This window comes from Lolium perenne, chromosome 3, assembly GCF_019359855.2.
Source record: "Lolium perenne isolate Kyuss_39 chromosome 3, Kyuss_2.0, whole genome shotgun sequence".
Taxonomy (NCBI): domain Eukaryota; kingdom Viridiplantae; phylum Streptophyta; class Magnoliopsida; order Poales; family Poaceae; genus Lolium; species Lolium perenne.
This window is the reverse complement of record NC_067246.2, coordinates 340,937,162-340,957,781: the sequence shown is the minus strand read 5'-3', so window position 1 is coordinate 340,957,781 and position 20,620 is coordinate 340,937,162. Positions and strand designations below refer to the sequence as shown.

Here is a 20,620-nt window from a genome sequence, read left to right as displayed (position 1 = left end):
TGGAAGTTGTACATGTCGTCGGTGATGACCTCCTGCTTGACGCGCTCGTCGGGCTCGTCCTTCACCAGGCCGCTTGGTCCTGCCTCGTCGTCGTGGGTGAGGTCCACGAGCGGCTTGCCAGAGTCGCGGATGGACATGGCGATCGCCGTGTCCAGGTCGCTCCTCCAGGCGTCCTTGTCGTTCAGCGACGCCAAGCACGCCGCTCGCGACCACAGGCGATCCTCGGGGTCGTCGCTGTTGGCGATGAGGCGCTGCTGCCGCTCGTACTCCGCCAGCAGCGCCGCCTGTGACGCTTCCTCCGGTTCCTCCTTCACCTCCGGCTTCGGGATGAGGAGGGCGCCGCCCCGCCTCTCTTGCTAGCACCGGCTGCCGCTGCCGCTGCCGCCTCGCCTCAGATTGACGGGCGTCACCGGCTCCTCCTTCACGCGGGTAGGAACGGTGTAGGGCGCCGAGCGGTACGATGAGGACGGCGTCTATCGGGCCGGTCCTGAGGAAGAAGAGTTCGAGGAGGACAAGTAGGAGGTCCTCCTCGGCTGCCATTGCGCTGCGGGAGACGGTGGCGGTGAGGGCGGCGCCTCCAACCTAGGAGCGCCGTTGCGGATGACGCTCTCGCGGGTGAGCCCCGGAACGCCCAAGAACCAGGCACGCCCGTCCTTGCTCTAGCTGTTCGGCCCGCCGATGAGGCCATCGGTGCTGCGCATCTCCTCGTCGTACATGGTCTTGAAGTACGTGGCCCACCACTTGTCGTTGTTCTTGGGTGCCCAGGTCGGATCCGCCCGCTCCTCGGCGCTGAGTTCAGCCCACCGAGCCATGATGATGTCCTTCCATTGCTCCGTGCCTGGCTTCGGCGGCGGCGGTGGCGGGATGCCAATGCCGTTCATGGCCATCTTCCAGCCGCCGCGGCGATCTTGCGGGCGGACGAGGACGACATTGCTTGGGGCAGCGAGGAGAAGATCTGGGGGGCGGCGACGAGAAGGTTTGGGAGCTGTGAGAGATTGGGACGAACCGCAGGGCCTCTTAATGTACAGCGGCGGCAGCGGGTGGTTGCACGCAATAACGCCGGCGCGGACGGCCACAGGGCCATGCACGACGAGACGTGTCCATGCGTCGCCTGGAAAAACTGGGACGCCATTAACGTCGCTTGACCAAAGGTAGGCGACGGGGTTTTAGGCTTCCGAGCCGGTGACGCATCGGGCCTGCGTCGCTTCGCCTCGCTTTTCGTTGTGTCCGGCGTGCTTGGAGCGTCCCCTGTGGGACGGGGACGGGCTCGGGGCGCTGGACACCGTGTCGAACGCGCGCCGGACAAAAAAACGGCATTGGGGGACGCGGCTGGAAGCTTTTTTTTTTTTTGTCCGGCGAGCCCCAAATCGGTTTGGAGGAGGCGATTGGAGATGCTCTTAAATCTTAATTAGGTCTATATATATATATATATCTCAATCCTTAATTCGTGGAAGCGCCATTATTCATGATGTCAGCGGCATAAGATATGGATGTACCGGCGTAAACATAACCATGAGAATTTTCCCGGTTTCTTGTTTTCGGGTTGGTGTTTATTTGTACTAGGTATCGTACTTGTACCCACGCGCGCGAGCTAGCCAGCGTTGCGGCCGGGCACCGGGCAGTGGTAGGAAAAAATGGCGTGGCGTCGGTAATTCTAAAAGGAGTACGTATCTCTCGCGGGTGGGCTTCAAATCCAGAAAGAAGAAATAAAAAAAAGGATGTACAGCTAGTCGATCCAGATGGAGCGCAAATTAAACACGTACGTACGTGACCGTGCATGATTCGATCGGAGCCAGCCAGAGTGGCTAATTACACGTAAATGAGATTTCACGGCTGGCCAGCTGTCCGGCTGACGCAATGCAAGCGGTAGAGAAAGAATGAGTCCAAATGGCGTACGTTTCATTCGGATCGAGCTCCGTAATTTATCAGCCGCGACGGCAACGTTGCGTTGCGCGCGTGGTCCAAATGCACACGCTCAACATGCAACCACATCCTCGCGCGGCGCTCTGAATTTGGGATCCAGCCAGCGCGCGTACGTTTCATTCGTACACGCTCCTCCGCTTCCTCGCCAGGATCACAAGCCTGGACGCCAACGACCTCGTCGCGCTCTCCGGCGCGCACTGCACCTCCTTCCAGGAGCGCCTCTTCCCGCAGAACGAACGACGTCACCCTCAACAAGTGGTTCGCGTCGCAGCTCAGGCTCACCTGCCCGGCGCTCAACACCGACAACACCACCAACAACGACATCCGCACCCCCAACGTCTTCGACAACAAGTACTACGTCGACCTGCTCAACCGCCAGGGCCTCTTCACCTCCGACCAGGATCTGCACACCGACGCCAGGACCAAGCCCACCGTCACCAGGTTCGCCGTCGACCAGGACGCCTTCTTCGACCAGTTCGTCTTCTCCGTCGTCAAGATGGGGCAGATCAACGTGCTCACCGGTAACCAGGGACAGATACGCAACGATTGCTCCGCGCCCAACAAAGGCCGCACCAACGACGACCTGCCGTGGTCCGTGCTCGAGACCGTCACCGAGGCCGCCCAGAGCTTGGTGTTGTAGATATGCGCTGTGGATAGGTTGGTTCAGTCGATCCATCTCTAGCCTACGTACTTTCTTCCCAAAGTTGTAGCTTTATTAGCGAGCCGTGTGGTAATGGTTTGGGCTTTGAGAGCCACAGTTGATGCATGTGTGTTTAGTTTCTTGAGCAACTCGACCAGTTTAATAATCACGAGATGGTTTTTGGTGTGTCGAATGACGACTAGAAAATTGAGATGAATATTTGATGTTATTTTCAATATATGACTGATGTCTGTTGTTCCTTTATTCGACTATTATTTAACAAAGGGCATGTGCCCGCATATAAGTTGTCGTCTTTGTGGTATTTTCCCTCACGGCTATGCTCACTTAATTTTAAAATACATCTTACACACATTTTCAAATATCAAAAAAAAGGGATTTCTATTTTCGTGCCCTCGGGACCTTAGTTGTGCTCAGTTTTCTCCAGCTCCTTAGTTTTTCCTCAGTTTTCTCCAAGTCCTTGTTTGAAACGCACAGAAGCAGCTAAGACGGCAGGATTCCCGTTTAGTTGACCGTTCCGTGCTAACGTGTGGGGCCGCGTTGCGTGGGGCTGGTAGAAAGGGACCGCGTGGGACAGGACGAGATAGCGTTTGGTTGCACGTGAGCAGGAGCTGGGTTTTGTCTCTCTCGACCCAAATTGGTATTTTCCCTTTTAAGAGTAACTTTTCTGCCTCCTTCTCTCCTTCTCTCTGCCTTTTTTCACCTAATTAGTATCAAATCTAGAGAAGCTTGCATTTCTGTCTTTCTTCAATTATTATTTGTGCCTTTTGGCCCTCGTTGTTTGCCCAATATGGCAGCAAATCTAGTAGGGAGCCCAATCTAGTACTCCATATGGTCCATATGTATGTAGTTAAATCTAGAAGCAAATCTACAGGGAATGTACGATAAATTTACAAGGTCATATAGTAGAATAGGGATAGATAATAGGGATCCCTCACTAGATAATAAGCTGCATTCAGCAGCCAAACATGGTAGGGTTCGAGGTTCTTCACAGCACCATCATACTAACAACATAACAACGAGGGATCCCTAGCTAACAACAAAGGGATCCTAACAACAAAATGGAGGAGGCAGCAGCAGCACACGTCCAGGACTCCGCCTACCCCATCTGCCTCTGCCTCCACTTGTTGCTCCCCTTGGGAGCCTTGGGCTTGAGCGGAGGCATGCGCCCGGCGGAGATCTCCACCCGCTGGATGCTGCGGAGGTGCATGCCGAGCGCCATATGCTTGGCGCGGAAGGAGTGGGGGTTCACCGACGCGCCGACCTTGGGGTTGGTGTTGCCGATGTTCTCGGCATGCGTGAGGAGGCAGTTGAAGTCAGTGCCGCCGAGCCTCCTAGTGCGTAAGGGGCACCTGTAGACACCCTTGGCGAAGTAGGAGACGTGCTGGTCGACCTGCAGCCTCCGCAAAGACTCGGCGAGTCTTGATGTCATGGTGCTCGTCGTCGCCGCCGACGTTGCTTTGCGAACAGCTGATCCATATCAAACGGGAACTATTAGTGAATGAGTTGCAACGATGACTACGTGCATGATAACAAAGTTAGGAAAAACAGAGGCAGCCTAGGGTGGACACGATTATATGTCTACATGGATGTAGTCAGCGAAACAAAGCTCATGCACAACAGATTTGTACACAGAAATGGTTCGCTGAACCCTCCCTGTAAAAATCTGTGCCCACAGATTCATCATAGGCAAAGAAACAGATTCCAGATCTGAACTTGAACACATTCCAGATTATTTGCAAAATGAAACGGTTGATATCTTTTGATTCGTGCATAAAATAACTGATTGAGATCCTATGATTACTTGCATAAATTAACTGATTGAGATCCCATTATTACTTGCATAAATTAACCGAACGGCCGAACCCCAAATCTTAAACGAAATCAAGGAGGGATCAAAGCAAAATGGAATAAAATTGGCGCAAATATTATCCCAATACTCATCCATCCACAGATCCATCTACACCAGCAAAAATAGGGTTCAAAAAGGAATGGGGAACAAAAAAGAAAGCAAACAGTAGTTACCTCGTTCCATGCGTCCTCCATGGAGGTGTCGTAGGGGTTCGGGGGCGGGACGTACGGCACCTCCTCGTAGGGGTCCCATCCCGGCGGGATCTGAGCGCCACCGGCGGCAGCAGCCTCCGATGCACCGGCGGAGGAAGCGGCGACGTCCGTTGAGGGGACGGCGTCGAAGAGGGAGGTGTCGCGCTTGGAGCCGACGGCGCCGTGGACGATGGGATTGGCATTCTCCTTGTCCATCTCGCCGGCAGAGGAGAGGGAGAGGAAGAGGGTTTTTTTGCTTTGGAGAAGATGATGGGACGTGAGAGAGGCGGCGTTGCGTAGGCGAGTGAGAGTGACAGAGATAGTGGGAGGAGGCGTCTATAAAGGCAAGGGGTGGTTAATGCGACCCGCGTCCTACGCGTCCACCGCTGCACGTCTGCACGTCTTGGACTTCTGCAATGCGACACGCGTCCACGATTGCACATCTTCGACTTCTGCACCGCGACCCGCGTCTACGCGTCAACAATTGCACGTCTTCCATTTCTGCACCGCAACACGCGTCCTCGAGTCTAACCCTGGAAATTTAGATATACTCAGGTATATTTGTATTGCAAATAATTTGAGATAGGCCAAGATGGGTTTCATTGTACAAAACACGCATTTTCCATTTTTTAAATCTCATATTTGAATCCCTTAGTCTTTTTATTACATAGGTGCCCTTGGTTTCTTGATACTACTCAGTTTTGCCCTCTCCCTCCACAAATTCTCTCACACATGCAACATTGTCCTGATTGGTCTAGCCCATGTCACGCGGATCGTGCCCACCGACCGTTGATCGTATGATCTAACGGGCAGGATAACCCCTCTCTCTCTCTGTCGGCGGTTACCTTCCACTCTCTAAGTATGCTAAAGGGCGGTTTTCTGTATTTATTTTCACGCGCTAAAAATTATAAACTCTTTTAGGCATTACTTTTCACGCAAAAAATGATAAACCATCACCGATTTGTTGTAGCCATTAATTTTCACGCAAAAAATGATAAACCATCACCGATTTGTCGTAGCCATTAATTTTCACGAAAAAATGATAAACCATCACCGATTTGTTGTATCCATTACTTTTCACGCAAAAAAATGATAAACCATCACCGATTTCTTGTAGCCATTACTATTCACGGTAAAAATGATAAACGAACCAATCTATCTATCTCTGTATTTGAAGTTTGGAAGGGTTCACCATCTAGTTATGTTAACTTTCGAGGTTTTGACCTGAAAACAAATGGGTATTATAAAGGGAAATAAAAGTTCAAAAAAATGTAAAAACGAAACAATCTACCTATCTTTGTATAGAAGATCGTCTGTATGATTTTTGAGGTCATTTAGAGAAGGTAGAAAAAAATCCCTTTTGAGAAGGCCGAAAAAACCTAACTTGTTACAAAAGCTGGTTTCAGTGAGACCTAACCAAATTTGGCATACATTATGCCATATCTATAACAACAAGGAATATCTAAAAGGGAAAGTTTCACAAAATTTGAAATTTAGGCGAAAATGATGCCATACATGATGTTGTTTTTCGAGATTTTGACCTGAAAATCAATTGGGTATTATAAAGGGAAATAAAAAGTTCGAAAAATATAAAAATGAAACAATCTATCTATCTATGTATAAAAGATCAGCTGTATGAAATTTGAGGTCATTTAGAGAAGGTAGAATAAATCACCTTGTTAGAAAAGTTGGTTTCAGTGAGACGAAACGGCATGCGTTTAAGCAAAGTGATTTTTTCGAACATCTCCAAATGACCCCAAATTTGCCATACATGATGACGTACATACGTGTAACAAAAAGGAACCCTATCTAAAAAGTGTCAAAAAAGTTTGCCCAACCGTATAGCTCTATCAAAAAGAACCTCACCATGACGCTAGTATAACTTTGGGCTTAGTTACAAACTTTCGTTACCTAACCTTCAACACGAAACTTGTTTCAAATCACTTTTGGCGTACAAGAAACAAATCCCACCTTGATTCGAGCACCACCGCCTCCAAACTTTGCCGATGCCGATATCGGCATGGTCAGAACGGCTATGCTCGCCGCCATCGCTAGGTCACCGTCGGGATGCACCCTCAATCTCGTCCCCTCATTCGATCACTGACACACCAGAGATACCGCCGAGGCCAATGCCGAACGTACATGCTGATGCCAATGCCGAACATGCATGCACGCCGCTGTGGGCACGGCCACGCCGCCCCGCTATGCTTTGGACGCCACAGACCACCGCGAGGTCTTTCCCTTCGCCACCACACTCTTCTAGCACCCATCTATACACACCAGAAAGGAGAGACACTAGTTTTCTCTACATTGCTCGCGTTCGTGTCGGACACGGTCAGTTAAAGTTTTTGAGGTGGTCCTGCTTGATCAATATAGAGCTAAAACGACCTACGACGATTTAGGGCTTTCACCACATAATCGGAACATCCTACACGTGATTGAGCCTGGCAGCCACGCAAGATGATAATAAACCAGCCCTAGATAAGGCCTAAAAACCAACATGAAGTTGATTCCCGGAACATCTTATCTAGGGCTAGCAAACTACACCCTACGTGTTACTGGATCCTTCAACCCGTTTGCAAGGCCTAACTATGTAGATATTAAACTAATCCTTGAAGAACAAGGAGCAATCGTAACGGATCGGATCTACTAAATAATGACTAAGCAAGGTGTCACCTTTGCACCTCAGATCGACGCAAGGGTGGCTTTCACTCTCCTTGATCATATTGTATCATCCTCCTCTCTTGATCCTTGAAAACTTCCTCCACACCAAACTCAAAACAACTCATTAGAGGGTTAGTGCATAATCAAAATTCACATGTTCAGAGGTGACATAATCATTCTTAACACTTCTGGACATTGCACAAATGTGGAGCTCGTATGCAGTACTTTATAAATATTACGTTGATATCTTCTGGCCAATGTCCAATTTTTTTTAGCGAACTTGGAATGCCGCTGAACAACATCTAGAGGTTTTAGCCAATATATTGAATGGAAAATAACAGACCATGATCAATAGAGTAAAATCGGACTATCCGTACAGAACTGTTATTTAGGACAATTATGATGCTGACAAAAAAAATCGGGAAGAATAAGGATCTGTTAACAATATGGCTAATAAGGGCTATATGTAAATCTGGTTCATACTCCCTCCATCCAAAAATAAATGCCTCGACTTTTTCCATGTATTTACAACCAAGATGTGTCTAGAACTCTAGATACATCCGTATGTAGATAAAATTAAGACATTTATTTTTAGATGGAGGTGGTATATTTGTTATGGGCCAATGTGTGCCAACATAGAAAACATGTTATGTGATATCAGCTCAGCAAGCAAAATAAAAGTAGTTCTTGCGAGAAGAGCTGAGTAGAAATAAAGTATAGCCACATAATATTCACACTATCCAAACTGATTGCTCACAAAATATGATGTACTTACAAGGATAGCGTAAATGCTTAATAAATATAGCTAGCTGCAGAAAAATGAGCATGTGAATGATAAATATTATTTAGCCAAACACACAACAAAACAACACTTCTCTGACATGATCTTAACAATTAGAATAGTGGAGCAAAAGCTAAGAGTGGAAATTGCATAAATCATGATCTCCCTGTAGAAACGAACAACTACTGAACTTGGAAATCACATGGGCATCCAATTGAACCCCTGCAAGTTAGTAGACAATAACGTAAACTGAATTAGCATAATATGTATCTAACTGAGCCTTCACCCAACTTTCCTTCAAAATCATTATAAGTAAACATGAATATCTTGTGAACCCGGAGTAAGGACTAATGAATCACGGCCAGAAAAAAATAGGACATGCACAATCCAAATCAGCACAACTGAAGTACACATGGTGGGAGATGGATGCGCTAATACCTGCTGCATAGATCACGTCAAGATCTGGCAAATATGATTGAGAAGAGGAGATGCTCAGGCATCCCAAAGAAAATCACTCTCGTCTTCCGGCTGGGTAATTCCTAGTAGGAAATCAAAAATTAAACCACCTTGTGATTTTCTCAAGCAGTCGACATGTATAAACAATTTAATCTATGCCCAGGCTAGGAGAATAGAAGAACCTGTGGGATCGCTGAACCAGTAACAACAATGATCCGGTAGGTAAGATATGGTACACCACAGTTATAGACTATTTCCTTACCGGTGGCACGGGCTCTAATCTGGACATACCAGTGGTAAAAGATGACATAATACAAACTGAATCATGTGGCTGCCTATTTATCAATTAGCATGCCAAGATCTTGCAAACGAGAAATTCTGTTCATCCACCAAGAACCAATTCACGGAAATAAACACATAGAGGATCAATTACCTGGTGCTGCATCTCAGCCGTTGCCACCAGTTGCCTCCTCCTCTGCACGCCGCTGCCGCCGGAGATGCCCGTCACCATCTCCATATCCATCTCCAGTGACCCGGCCATGGCACTCGCTCGGTCGGCGGCATGACTCCTCTCGCTCTCCTCGACAATTAAAAGTCAAAGTCTAAGTCATAGTCACACGCGCTAACCACACGCGGTGGACGGCGATGGGATTCTACTTATAGAGATTGCCAACCAGGTTTGAAGTACTAGGGAGAGGTAAAATTATGAACGGGAACAGAGATGAGCTCTTCGGTTCTCTCATTGCGCTCATCTTGGTTGCTTGATGGAAAGAATGGACGGTTTAGATGGCTAATCACATGGATTGCTGACATGGCATGGACGTCCCTAAACGAGGAGCTGAAGTCCATGCGGTGGTTAATTCATTCCCCCTTGTTATCGATGGCTCATTTTCCGGAGGCTAGTTATGGGCCAAGAGTAGACCAAACGGCACTTATAGTGCATCGTGCGCATCACCAACCTCAGTCCTCCAACTCCTTAGCACATCTGCATTGGGTGATGCATTACACACTGTGTGATCCTGCTGCCAAATTAATGTAGAAACTAGCATATTCGATCGACTCGCTACGGTCCTATGCCAAGCGGTACAGTCTTCACCGGTGATTTATACTTCAAGATTCATGAATAATGTACTCCCTCCATCTAAAACTAAGTGGTCTCAATTCCCTAAGAAAAATTTGGATGTATCTAGATACTAAAATGGGTCTAGATACATCTAAATTTTGATAAAGTTAAGACATCTTTTTATCGGTGGGAGTAGATACGAATATATCTATAACTAAACTTTTGACGAAGTTAAGACATCTTTTTATCGATGGGAGTAGATACGAATATATCCATAACTAAAATGTGTTTAGATACATCCGTATCTAGATAAAACTAAGACACTTATTTTTGAACGAAGGTAGTACATATGAAATCTTGTTTTTTAAAGATCCTTACGATATAATTGTATCAGACTCATAGAAAATCTAGGAATCTGTTAAGAGTCCGCTCCTATCGGTAGGGCCCCGGTAAGTTGCACCAAGTGTCCTGCTGACATGAGGTATCTGACATGCACAATACATACTCTATTATCCACGCACACTTGCAAATTGCTAAACAGAAAAATAAAGATAAAGCTCAGAAGTGGATGAATTGTTTTGTCAAAAGTGATATATACAAGTATTAATTTAGCTTTACACGTTCTTGTCCGACTGGGCAATACAAAAATGCACAACCCAAATACAGAGTTTCATTGATCACACATTTGAAACATAGTTACAAAACTGCATGAATTATAAAACAATAGCTAGAGCTAAGCAAAGACTGTGATGAAAATTGCTGCGGAGAGTGCTAATACTACTACCATTACTACACTTGTTGGGGCACACAGAGAGCAAGCAACAGCTTAATATAAATAAGGTGCGATACTACGCTACGGCAAAGGCAAAGGCACTTGATAGACACAAATCGTCTAGACTTGCCAACATCAAACAAGAAAAACAAGCTCCACATTGGTCGAAGAAGAAGCTCGCCAGCTCAACTCCATCCATCAGCTGCAGAAAGAAGACGGGGAAATTTAAAATGTAATAGTACAACCAAAATTGCTACAGCGCATCAATCATGCCCAATTGATCTAGCAATATAAGATGAATGTTTTAGGTACATGTTGCAACAAAACTAAATCAACCGTGAAAAAATGGCCATGTATAAATACTAGATGGTCAACATACCAAACCGCGCTAGCTAGCTAACTCAATCAGTTTCTTCTTTTTCTTTGCGTAGACGTTTTCTCATACCAGTTGAGATAGCAACTCCAAATAAAAGTACTAGTCAATCAGCTAATTAGAAGGTTTGTTTAGAAATTCAAAATTTTGGCATGACAACTCCTATTTCCTTGACATTTACATCACAGATAAAATAATACAAGTGCATAGAGCTTGCACAACTCCTCCTTGAAACATTTAAAATACATACATAATTCATTCACCTCTCACCAAAATTGTGGAGCACAAGAGAATGGAGACAAAGAAAACTACCTTTCCTGCGTCGTCGGACCAGTGTCTGCACGTTGTTGACGATGCCCTCCGCCACGGTTGATGACCTGCATGCACATCACCAGATTATAATCAAGAAATAATTAACATCACACACTACTAGGCCTATCTAGTTGATCAGCACTACAGTTGGTATATGTAAATTATTAACATGGACTCAAGAACATGAAAACATTCAAGTTCTAATCATGACCATCCAAATTCAAATGACACAAGGATCTACTCATCAGTAATAAGATTTTGATTCTTTATAACAAACACATATCCAAGTAGCAGCATCATACGGAGGCACCAATCCAGCCTCTTATGCACCAACCAGTACCACCACGCAGGGGTGTTGTTCAGTCGGTTACTCATCTTCACCAAGTCGATGCCCTTACTTTCTAGGGACTTCTTCCACCAGTCAACCATTTCGTTGATATATTCCTTTAGGTACTTGACGAAACACCTCGTTGGATATATATACTTCAGTTGAACAACAAAATGCTTGTATCATAACCTTCAGCACCAAACGGATTCAAAGGGAACCGGCGGCCCTTTGGGCATATCATTATTGCATGCAAGAAATATATTCAAATTTGTGTAACAAACAGGTCCAATCCATTCATAAATCACACAGCTCAAACGACATTTGACCAAAAAATCCCACTCTAAGTGCACAAGTCTAACAAAAGTGGAAGGCAACACTCATTGCCTTCCTACGATAGAAGACATTAACAAAACCAGTGGATAGAAGTTCTATAATAGAACCAGTGGTTCGAAAAATAATTTGGACAAAAGTAATCCATTCTATAACCAGATACCCATGTACACTTGTACATAACTCAACTATCACAACTCATGTAAGCACACATTTATATTTTGTTTCACTTGTTATGTAGAAACAACATAAACATCGCTACTTTGAAAAAGAAATCAACAAATTTTGTACTCCCTCCTTCACAGTTTATTAGGGCGCGCGCGTACCCCTAGGTCATCAATTTAACCTATATAATTTAAATTATATAATACAAAAATTATATCATTAGAAAATAGAACATCTAAACTTTATAATGATATAATTTTTATAACATATAACTAATGCTAACTTGATCAAATTTGCGACCTAGAGGTACGCGCGTGCCTTATAAACTGTGAGAGGGAGTACAACACACCAACATTACCCTAAAGAAAATACGTACATCTTGTTATACAAGATAACGCTTCATTCTTCTCATGTCACTATATCAAATGCTCTCACATGCAGTGCTCCAAAGATTGTGAATGCTCGGAAATTAACTTAATTTGCACAACTACCAAGGATCAACAAAAAATGACACTTGTTGGATCACACAACAATCAACATTCAACCTCTTATTGGCTTCTCAGGTGTACAAGACAGCCTCACAAATTGCCTTGCAAACTATATGAACTATCTTCATCAATCACACAAGCTACAAAAGTGAACTAGAACTGCAAGTGCACAATAACGAAAGAAGCGCAACAGGAAGATTCTACTTACATATTAGAAGTGGCAGATCACCCAGTAGGCTAAAAGAAGTAACATTGCCATTGGGTGCCGATGTCGATGAGCACTGGAGCAACGTCATGGAGGTGTCCTTTGGCTTTGCTTCGCAGTTAATTCAAAGGTCAATTCATCGAGCTTCTAAACACCAACAGTTGATCCCACAATATGATCCTATAAAAAAAAAATATGAAGTACAAAGGTCAATTTAACTAGAATGAGCATATTCAAATACCATAGTTTTTATTTTTCAAATTTCAATGGCAAACTTTTATACAGCAATAACAACACTAAAAGAGATAAAAATAACTTTGTAACCCAAGTATCCTTTAGAGGTTAAGTAGACGAATAGAAGATGTTATGCTCTCAAAAGCCCTGGCCTAGGAATGAAATTTACCAGCGCTGGGAGCAAGTATTGGTGGCAACTAAGAAACTCTGATTCACTTGGACATGTTACCGTGATGGAATACATTCCCATCAAAAAAAAGAATAGGTAAAAATAATTTTCGCAAGAGTGCTAGGTACATATACATTGAAAGTAATAAAATAACAACATGATTGACAGAAACTAAGGACATGCAGAAGGAACATACAGAGTACCCAGAGCACGGCATAATCAGGAAAGAGATAAATCTAATTTCCCACAATTACTTAACAAATAAATCACAATTAATAAACATCATTATTCCAGTTCGATACAGAAGAATCACCTTGGTATCCTAGAGCCACTCATGAATTTGCTTGCTCACGATACTGCCCTGCCGACGTCTCTCTCCTACTACTGTTGCAGTACATCTATGCCCAAGTATCCTGTACATGCCATTGCCTGCATAAAAATTAAGACCATGTATTTAACAGTTGAGAACGTTCTCAACTTCTATATGCAAGCATAGAGGTGTTTGAACATGAAAAAACCTCCAACTTTTGGCGATGGCATACATATGATTCTTGACCTTACATGTACAAGCATGGCTAGTTCTAAACATTAAACATGATTCCAAACACAGCTCGAGGAACCTTTTGATGCCAATGTCTACGAGCTTGAGGTGGAAGTTGATGGCCCATAGAAACTTGGTGTTGAAGGCTTGATAATAGCCTCTGAGGCTAGGAAAACATAATACTTCTTGACAAATTGTCTTCCTAAGTGTTTGAACATCCATGGAATCAAGACAAATCTTGTCAGCCTGCAATCAGGATAATAAGAAAATGTGAAGATAAAAACACTCAAATAAATATCAAGAAAAATACTCTTCAGGAATATTCATCCAAAACCTGACATGAAGAATACACATATTTCCATGCACATAAAAGAAAGAGGATTAACACTAACACGGTCCTACTCAATCCCTCTCCAAAAATTTTCTCAAGATTAAAAAATCTAAAAAATATGCAGGAACATGCTATGATCAACCAGTCAAGACTCCAAAAGAAGAAGAAGAACACAAGGAGACAGGGAATATTATTGAATTTAAGCATCTAACTGACAAAATTAGATTTACACATGATAGTAGAGTGAAACAAGAAGCATTTCTAAAATAAAAAAATTACTATGTGATTCACTCGAATCAACGCTCCGTGTTCTCAATGGCAAGTACGCACTACTCCCTAGACATCCCAGTAATCCCGCTTATCTCTAGCCAAATCCGACAACCAGAAAAATCTGCCACCATCGTGGCACAGAGCCAACCAGTCACATCTCACCGATACCTCACCTCTTTTTGGACATAAATAAAAACCTACACATCAAACATATAATTCAACAAAGACCACCGCTGAAACCCATGTGTGACACACAAACAAACAACCGACCAGAACTTCCTCAAATAAACGTGGTCAAGGCAAAACTGATGCTCAGCAGCTAGCGCGCAAGTTTTCTGCAATACCATACTATCCCATCCCGGAACGTTACATATACAACACGACAGGCTTCGGAACCTGAAACCTTCGTTGATCGTTGCTTGCAACCATAGCATCACTTGAGCTAACCAAGGTGCTAGAAAGCTTCTCATCCTCCTTGTTATCCTCCAACAAGAAGAGCAAAGGTGATGGTCAGCTCTATTGTAGATTTTTCACCCAAAGAAAAACAATGGCGTCTACTCACAAGATGGAGATGTCATTCCCGGTTGTCACCTCAATTTGACCACAACATATGCAGAGGGCATCCGCGGACCCCAATCTTGCATCACACATGAGATCTTTGTCAGACTTTGCTACTCATATACATGAGTATCCAACGAGCACAGCCGGTCATGCTGCCTAGCTCGACTGTCAACTCCACAAGTAGGATACTTTGCATCACATCAAGGAAAAATTCTGGCATACTTGTGTGTCCATGCCTTGTCCATCAACTGCAATATGGGTAAAACAAATAAAGAAGATTAGTATTCGGTAAAGATGCATGTTGATTAAAACAAATACTACAACCCATTAGAGGTAATTACAATATTCCAATGACTCAAACAATTTCTAAACGTATGAATTTGTAACAGGACGAAAGAACAAAAATAAAGATTATCCCCTAAGATAACTAAGGTCATTTTGCAACACACAACTGGAATTGGATTACAGATACTTCATGGCACAAAATGAATTAATCAAGATGTAAGAAAACTATACAAGGAAGGCCTTAAATGATTCCAGGAACTTCATCTCTACATCTAGCACCCAAAACTAACTGCCGGTGTGTAGTAGAGCATGCTGGTGCACAAACCAGAAGGACGAACAATTTAACACCAAAATGAAATTGATACATTCAGATTGCAGAACTTCCAAACAACATACAATGTGCCACCACTGAGCTAGCTTGCCACTAAGTATAGTAATCCCTCGGATCCATAATAAATGTCGGAGATTTTGTACTAATCTAGTACAAAGTTTGTACTAAGTCGCCGACACTTATTTTGGATCAGAGAGAGTACATCAAGTTTAGACCCAATTAGCAATGATAAATGAGTGAGATTAAATTAGACAAGGACATGGGACATCAGCCACCACCTCTAGCACAAGGGATAAATGCAGAGAACTAACAGCCTAACACTAGACACAGTACTACACAAACACACCATAAGAGAGGAACGGGTATGCAGAGGAAGGCGGGGAGAAAAAGAGAGGCAGGGAGAAGAAGAGGGAATAGTAGCTTATATCGACGCTTCAAATGCTCTCTTGCCACTGCTTCCTTCCATCCTGCAGAATACAAGAGAGTCTTGCATAAGCATGCTTTACCATTGAGGTAAACAAGAAACTATTGATAGGCCTAACTACTGCCAATTACATGCTAATCAACTAAAATGCCAGGTCAAGTATTATCTTATCCAAGTAAGAGCGCAAGAACCAAATTGAGTATATACAAGAATCAGGAACATGAGTATCAGCTCTAAGAGGATATATAGCAAGAAGACCACATATTTATTTTAGACACTAGAGCTGCTCGACAGTAACCGAAACATCAGAGAACAGTAGTCAATTGTCCAAAATAAGCTAATCAAACGGTGGGCAAATATAACTTTCTTGTTCTTTACGATTAGCATAACCTTAACCAAAAAAAGAGCTGAGATGAAGATCCGCAGGTGACATGACGGTGAGCACCAGCAATGCCTCATAATTTATCTACTCATAAGGGTAGATACTTGTCATGTGGAATGTCTCCACGCAAATTGATCTGAAAAATCATCAAAACTCAATTTGAACCGGCCTAACGTAAATCATAGACCAGAAATATACTAGCTAGGAGCAGCACCATAAATATGTAGACATGGAAAAAATTAAACGTAGCCACTCCTAATCGATCGCAAGACCAGCACACATGTCCTGAAATGCTGACAACAATTCAGGACTAGGAAACAATCACTTTGAAACTGAAACATCTGGAAGAGGAACAAACTAAGTCCATCAGGGAGGCACCTTGCTATGAGCCGTGGCGACCGTTCCTGTTGCCCGTCCTGGCTGCCTCCTTGTGCTTCACCACCTCACATACAGGAGCAAACATTGCAGCACGGTTATGAGCGGAGGTGAGGTGCAGGGAGTGCACGTGAGGGGGTGCTCACCGGCGTGCTGCGGCGGAGGCGGGGCGCCGATGAGCAGCAGCTCGTGGTCGTTCCCGGCATCATGGCTGTTGCCGTCGGGGGAAAGCAGCAGCGTGGTGGCCTTCTTCTTGTCATGGTGGCGGAGGCGCGGCTAGAGGTGCAGTATCCGCGCGGGGACTAGGCGGCCGGATGGATGGCTGTCGAGGGAGGCGCGCCATTTCCGGCTGGGATGCGCCGCCCTCGAAGAGCTCCGGCCGGCAAGAGAGGCGGCGCAGCACTAGGGCGCGGTTGGGGGCGCAGGGTAGCTGCGAAATCGGCCGGGAAGGCAGCGCCGGCGAGCGGAGGTGCGGCGGCGGGGGATTTTTGGGCGGCTGGTTGAGTGGGAGGGGAGTCGTGAGGGATTGAATTGAATTGAATTGAATTGAATTGGGGGATTTTCGGTGTCGATTTGAATTGAATTTCGGTGTCGCTTCGGAAACTGCAGCAAATTGATTTTCTCACGTCCGTCTCGTCATTTTGGGTTCCTTCCATCTTCCGGGTGTACTGAGCATATATATATTTCCGTATGTAATAGTACCAAGACATGCACAACCTTTTGTCATCAACTATTACCTGATGTGGAGTCAACATTAGAGCACGCCCCCCAAACCGTTGCCGGATCGAGCATTTGGGGGACGTGTTTTGTTCGTGTCGTGTTTGTGGGACGTCGCTCCCCGGTCGCGTCTCCAAAAAACAAAATTTTGGAATTTTTTTAAAATTGAGCGAAATTCGATTAAATTCATCCAAACTTAGCATAATTTACATAGATTCGAATGCGATTCGACTAAATTTAAACTAAACCTAATCTAGATGTATTTGCGGCGGCCGGAGGCGTCGTAATACTGGTGGAAGTTGTACATGTCGTCGGTGATGACCTCCTGCTTGACGCGCTCGTCGGGCTCGTCCTTCACCAGGCCGCTTGGTCCTGCCTCGTCGTCGTGGGTGAGGTCCACGAGCGGCTTGCCAGAGTCGCGGATGGACATGGCGATCGCCGTGTCCAGGTCGCTCCTCCAGCGTCCTTGTCGTTCGGCCGACGCCAAGCACGCCGCTCGCGACCACAGGCGATCCTCGGGGTCGTCGGCCGTTGGCGATGAGGCGCTGCTGCCGCTCGTACTCCGCCAGCAGCGCCGCCTGTGACGCTTCCTCCGGTTCCTCCTTCACCTCCGGCTTCGGGATGAGGAGGGCGCCGCCCCGCCTCTCTTGCTAGCACCGGCTGCCGCTGCCGCTGCCGCCTCGCCTCAGATTGACGGGCGTCACCGGCTCCTCCTTCACGCGGGTAGGAACGGTGTAGGGCGCCGAGCGGTACGATGAGGACGGCGTCTATCGGGCCGGTCCTGAGGAAGAAGAGTTCGAGGAGGACAAGTAGGAGGTCCTCCTCGGCTGCCATAGCGCTGCGGGAGACGGTGGCGGTGAGGGCGGCGCCTCCAACCTAGGAGCGCCGTTGCGGATGACGCTCTCGCGGGTGAGCCGGAACGCCCAAGAACCGAGCACGCCCGTCCTTGCTCTAGCTGTTCGGCCCGCCGATGAGGCCATCGGTCTTCGCATCTCCTCGTCGTACATGGTCTTGAAGTACGTGGCCCACCACTTGTCGTTGTTCTTGGGTGCCCAGGTCGGATCCGCCCGCTCCTCGGCGCTGAGTTCAGCCCACCGAGCCATGATGATGTCCTTCCATTGCTCCGTGCCTGGCTTCGGCGGCGGCGGTGGCGGGATGCCAATGCCGTTCATGGCCATCTTCCAGCCGCCGCGGCGATCTTGCGGGCGGACGAGGACGACATTGCTTGGGGCAGCGAGGAGAAGATCTGGGGGGCGGCGACGAGAAGGTTTGGGAGCTGTGAGAGATTGGGACGAACCGCAGGGCCTCTTAATGTCTGGCGGCGGCGGGTGGTTGCACGCAATAACGCCGGCGCGGACGGCCACGTGGCCATGCACGACGAGACGTGTCCATGCGTCGCTGGAAAAACCAGGGACGCCATTAACGTCGCTTGACCAAAGGTAGGCGACGGGGTTTTAGGCTTCCGAGCCGGTGACGCATCGGGCCTGCGTCGCTTCGCCTCGCTTTTCGTTGTGTCCGGCGTGCTTGGAGCGTCCCCTGTGGGACGGGGACGGGCTCGGGGCGCTGGACACCGTATCGGGCCGCGCCGGACAAAAAAACGGCATTGGGGGACGCGGCTGGAAGCTTTTTTTTTTTTTGTCCGGCGAGCCCCAAATCGGTTTGGAGGAGGCGATTGGAGATGCTCTTAAATCTTAATTAGGTCTATATATATATATATATCTCAATCCTTAATTCGTGGAAGCGCCATTATTCATGATGTCAGCGGCATAAGATATGGATGTACCGGCGTAAACATAACCATGAGAATTTTCCCGGTTTCTTGTTTTCGGGTTGGTGTTTATTTGTACTAGGTATCGTACTTGTACCCACGCGCGCGAGCTAGCCAGCGTTGCGGCCGGGCACCGGGCAGTGGTAGGAAAAAATGGCGTGGCGTCGGTAATTCTAAAAGGAGTACGTATCTCTCGCGGGTGGGCTTCAAATCCAGAAAGAAGAAATAAAAAAAAGGATGTACAGCTAGTCGATCCAGATGGAGCGCAAATTAAACACGTACGTACGTGACCGTGCATGATTCGATCGGAGCCAGCCAGAGTGGCTAATTACACGTAAATGAGATTTCACGGCTGGCCAGCTGTCCGGCTGACGCAATGCAAGCGGTAGAGAAAGAATGAGTCCAAATGGCGTACGTTTCATTCGGATCGAGCTCCGTAATTTATCAGCCGCGACGGCAACGTTGCGTTGCGCGCGTGGTCCAAATGCACACGCTCAACATGCAACCACATCCTCGCGCGGCGCTCTGAATTTGGGATCCAGCCAGCGCGCGTACGTTTCATTCGTACACGCTCCTCCGCTTCCTCGCCAGGATCACAAGCCTGGACGCCAACGACCTCGTCGCGCTCTCCGGCGCGCACTGCACCTCCTTCCAGGAGCGCCTCTTCCCGCAGAACGAACGACGTCACCCTCAACAAGTGGTTCGCGTCGCAGCTCAGGCTCACCTGCCCGGCGCTCAACACCGACAACACCACCAACAACGACATCCGCACCCCCAACGTCTTCGACAACAAGTACTACGTCGACCTGCTCAACCGCCAGGGCCTCTTCACCTCCGACCAGGATCTGCACACCGACGCCAGGACCAAGCCCACCGTCACCAGGTTCGCCGTCGACCAGGACGCCTTCTTCGACCAGTTCGTCTTCTCCGTCGTCAAGATGGGGCAGATCAACGTGCTCACCGGTAACCAGGGACAGATACGCAACGATTGCTCCGCGCCCAACAAAGGCCGCACCAACAACGACCTGCCGTGGTCCGTGCTAGAGACCCTCGCCGAGGCCGCCGACAGCTTGGTGTTGTAGATATGCGCGCTGTGGATAGGTTGGTTCACTCGATCCATCTCTAGCCTACGTACTTTCTTCCCAAAGTTGCAGCTTTATTAGCGAGCCGTGTGGTAATGGTTTGGGCTTTGAGAGCCACAGTTGATGCATGTGTGTTTTGTTTCTTGAGCAACTCGACCAGTTCAATAACGAGATGGTTTTTGATGTGTGGAATGACGACTAGAAAATTGAGATGAATATTTGATGTTATCTTCAATATATGACTCGTCTCTGTTGTTCCTTTATTCGACTATTATTCTACAAAGGGCATGTGCCCGCATATAAGTTGACGTCTTTGTGGTGTTTTCGCTCATGGCAGTATATGCTTCCTTAATTTTAAAATACATCTTATACATATTTTTAAATATCAAAACATTTAAAATAAAAAATTCTCACATGCATCTTCACGTACTATGCACCCATAAAGTTGTTTCATGAAAAATCTACTGGCCCTGTGGTGTGTGTAACCAAAATTCAGTGCTAAAAATATGGATTTTCACAAGATAAATTTTCTCCTTTTTACATAGACCACAAAAAAATCATTTTTCCGTGAAACTTGATGAACACACAT

The 20,620-nt window shown here is 46.4% G+C and overlaps 1 protein-coding gene and 2 pseudogenes across 26 annotated transcripts; 2 read left to right on the top strand and 1 right to left on the bottom strand.

Annotated features, from left to right (window-relative positions):
- The first annotated feature begins 678 nt into the window (after window positions 1-678).
- On the top strand, window positions 679-2,827 carry LOC139838303 (cationic peroxidase SPC4-like; annotated as a pseudogene).
- Window positions 2,828-10,122: 7,295 nt separating this feature from the next.
- Window positions 10,123-17,086, bottom strand: LOC127346006 (uncharacterized). Of its 26 annotated transcripts, none has more exons than XR_011756402.1 (10): window positions 16,611-17,086; window positions 16,468-16,531; window positions 16,304-16,374; window positions 16,098-16,225; window positions 15,705-15,750; window positions 13,483-14,915; window positions 13,278-13,393; window positions 12,565-12,741; window positions 11,046-11,110; window positions 10,123-10,562 (listed from the first exon to the last, which is right to left on the bottom strand). XR_011756402.1 is itself a non-coding variant. In XM_071828749.1 (10 exons), the coding sequence occupies exons 3-7, from the start codon at window positions 14,910-14,912 to the stop codon at window positions 13,287-13,289; spliced, it is 489 nt and encodes a 162-aa protein (XP_071684850.1). In that variant the 5' UTR covers window positions 14,913-14,915; window positions 15,705-15,750; window positions 16,468-17,079; the 3' UTR covers window positions 10,123-10,562; window positions 11,046-11,110; window positions 12,565-12,741; window positions 13,278-13,286. The 26 variants fall into 26 exon arrangements, 2 of the variants coding, with proteins under 2 accessions (XP_071684850.1, XP_071684851.1); XR_011756399.1 differs by having other exon boundaries at window positions 16,468-16,522; XM_071828749.1 differs by lacking the exons at window positions 16,098-16,225; window positions 16,304-16,374 and having other exon boundaries at window positions 13,526-13,751; window positions 14,503-14,589; window positions 14,698-14,743; window positions 14,890-14,915; window positions 16,468-17,079.
- A 989-nt stretch (window positions 17,087-18,075) lies between these two features.
- Window positions 18,076-20,268, top strand: LOC139838302 (cationic peroxidase SPC4-like; annotated as a pseudogene).
- The last annotated feature ends 352 nt before the right edge of the window (window positions 20,269-20,620 follow it).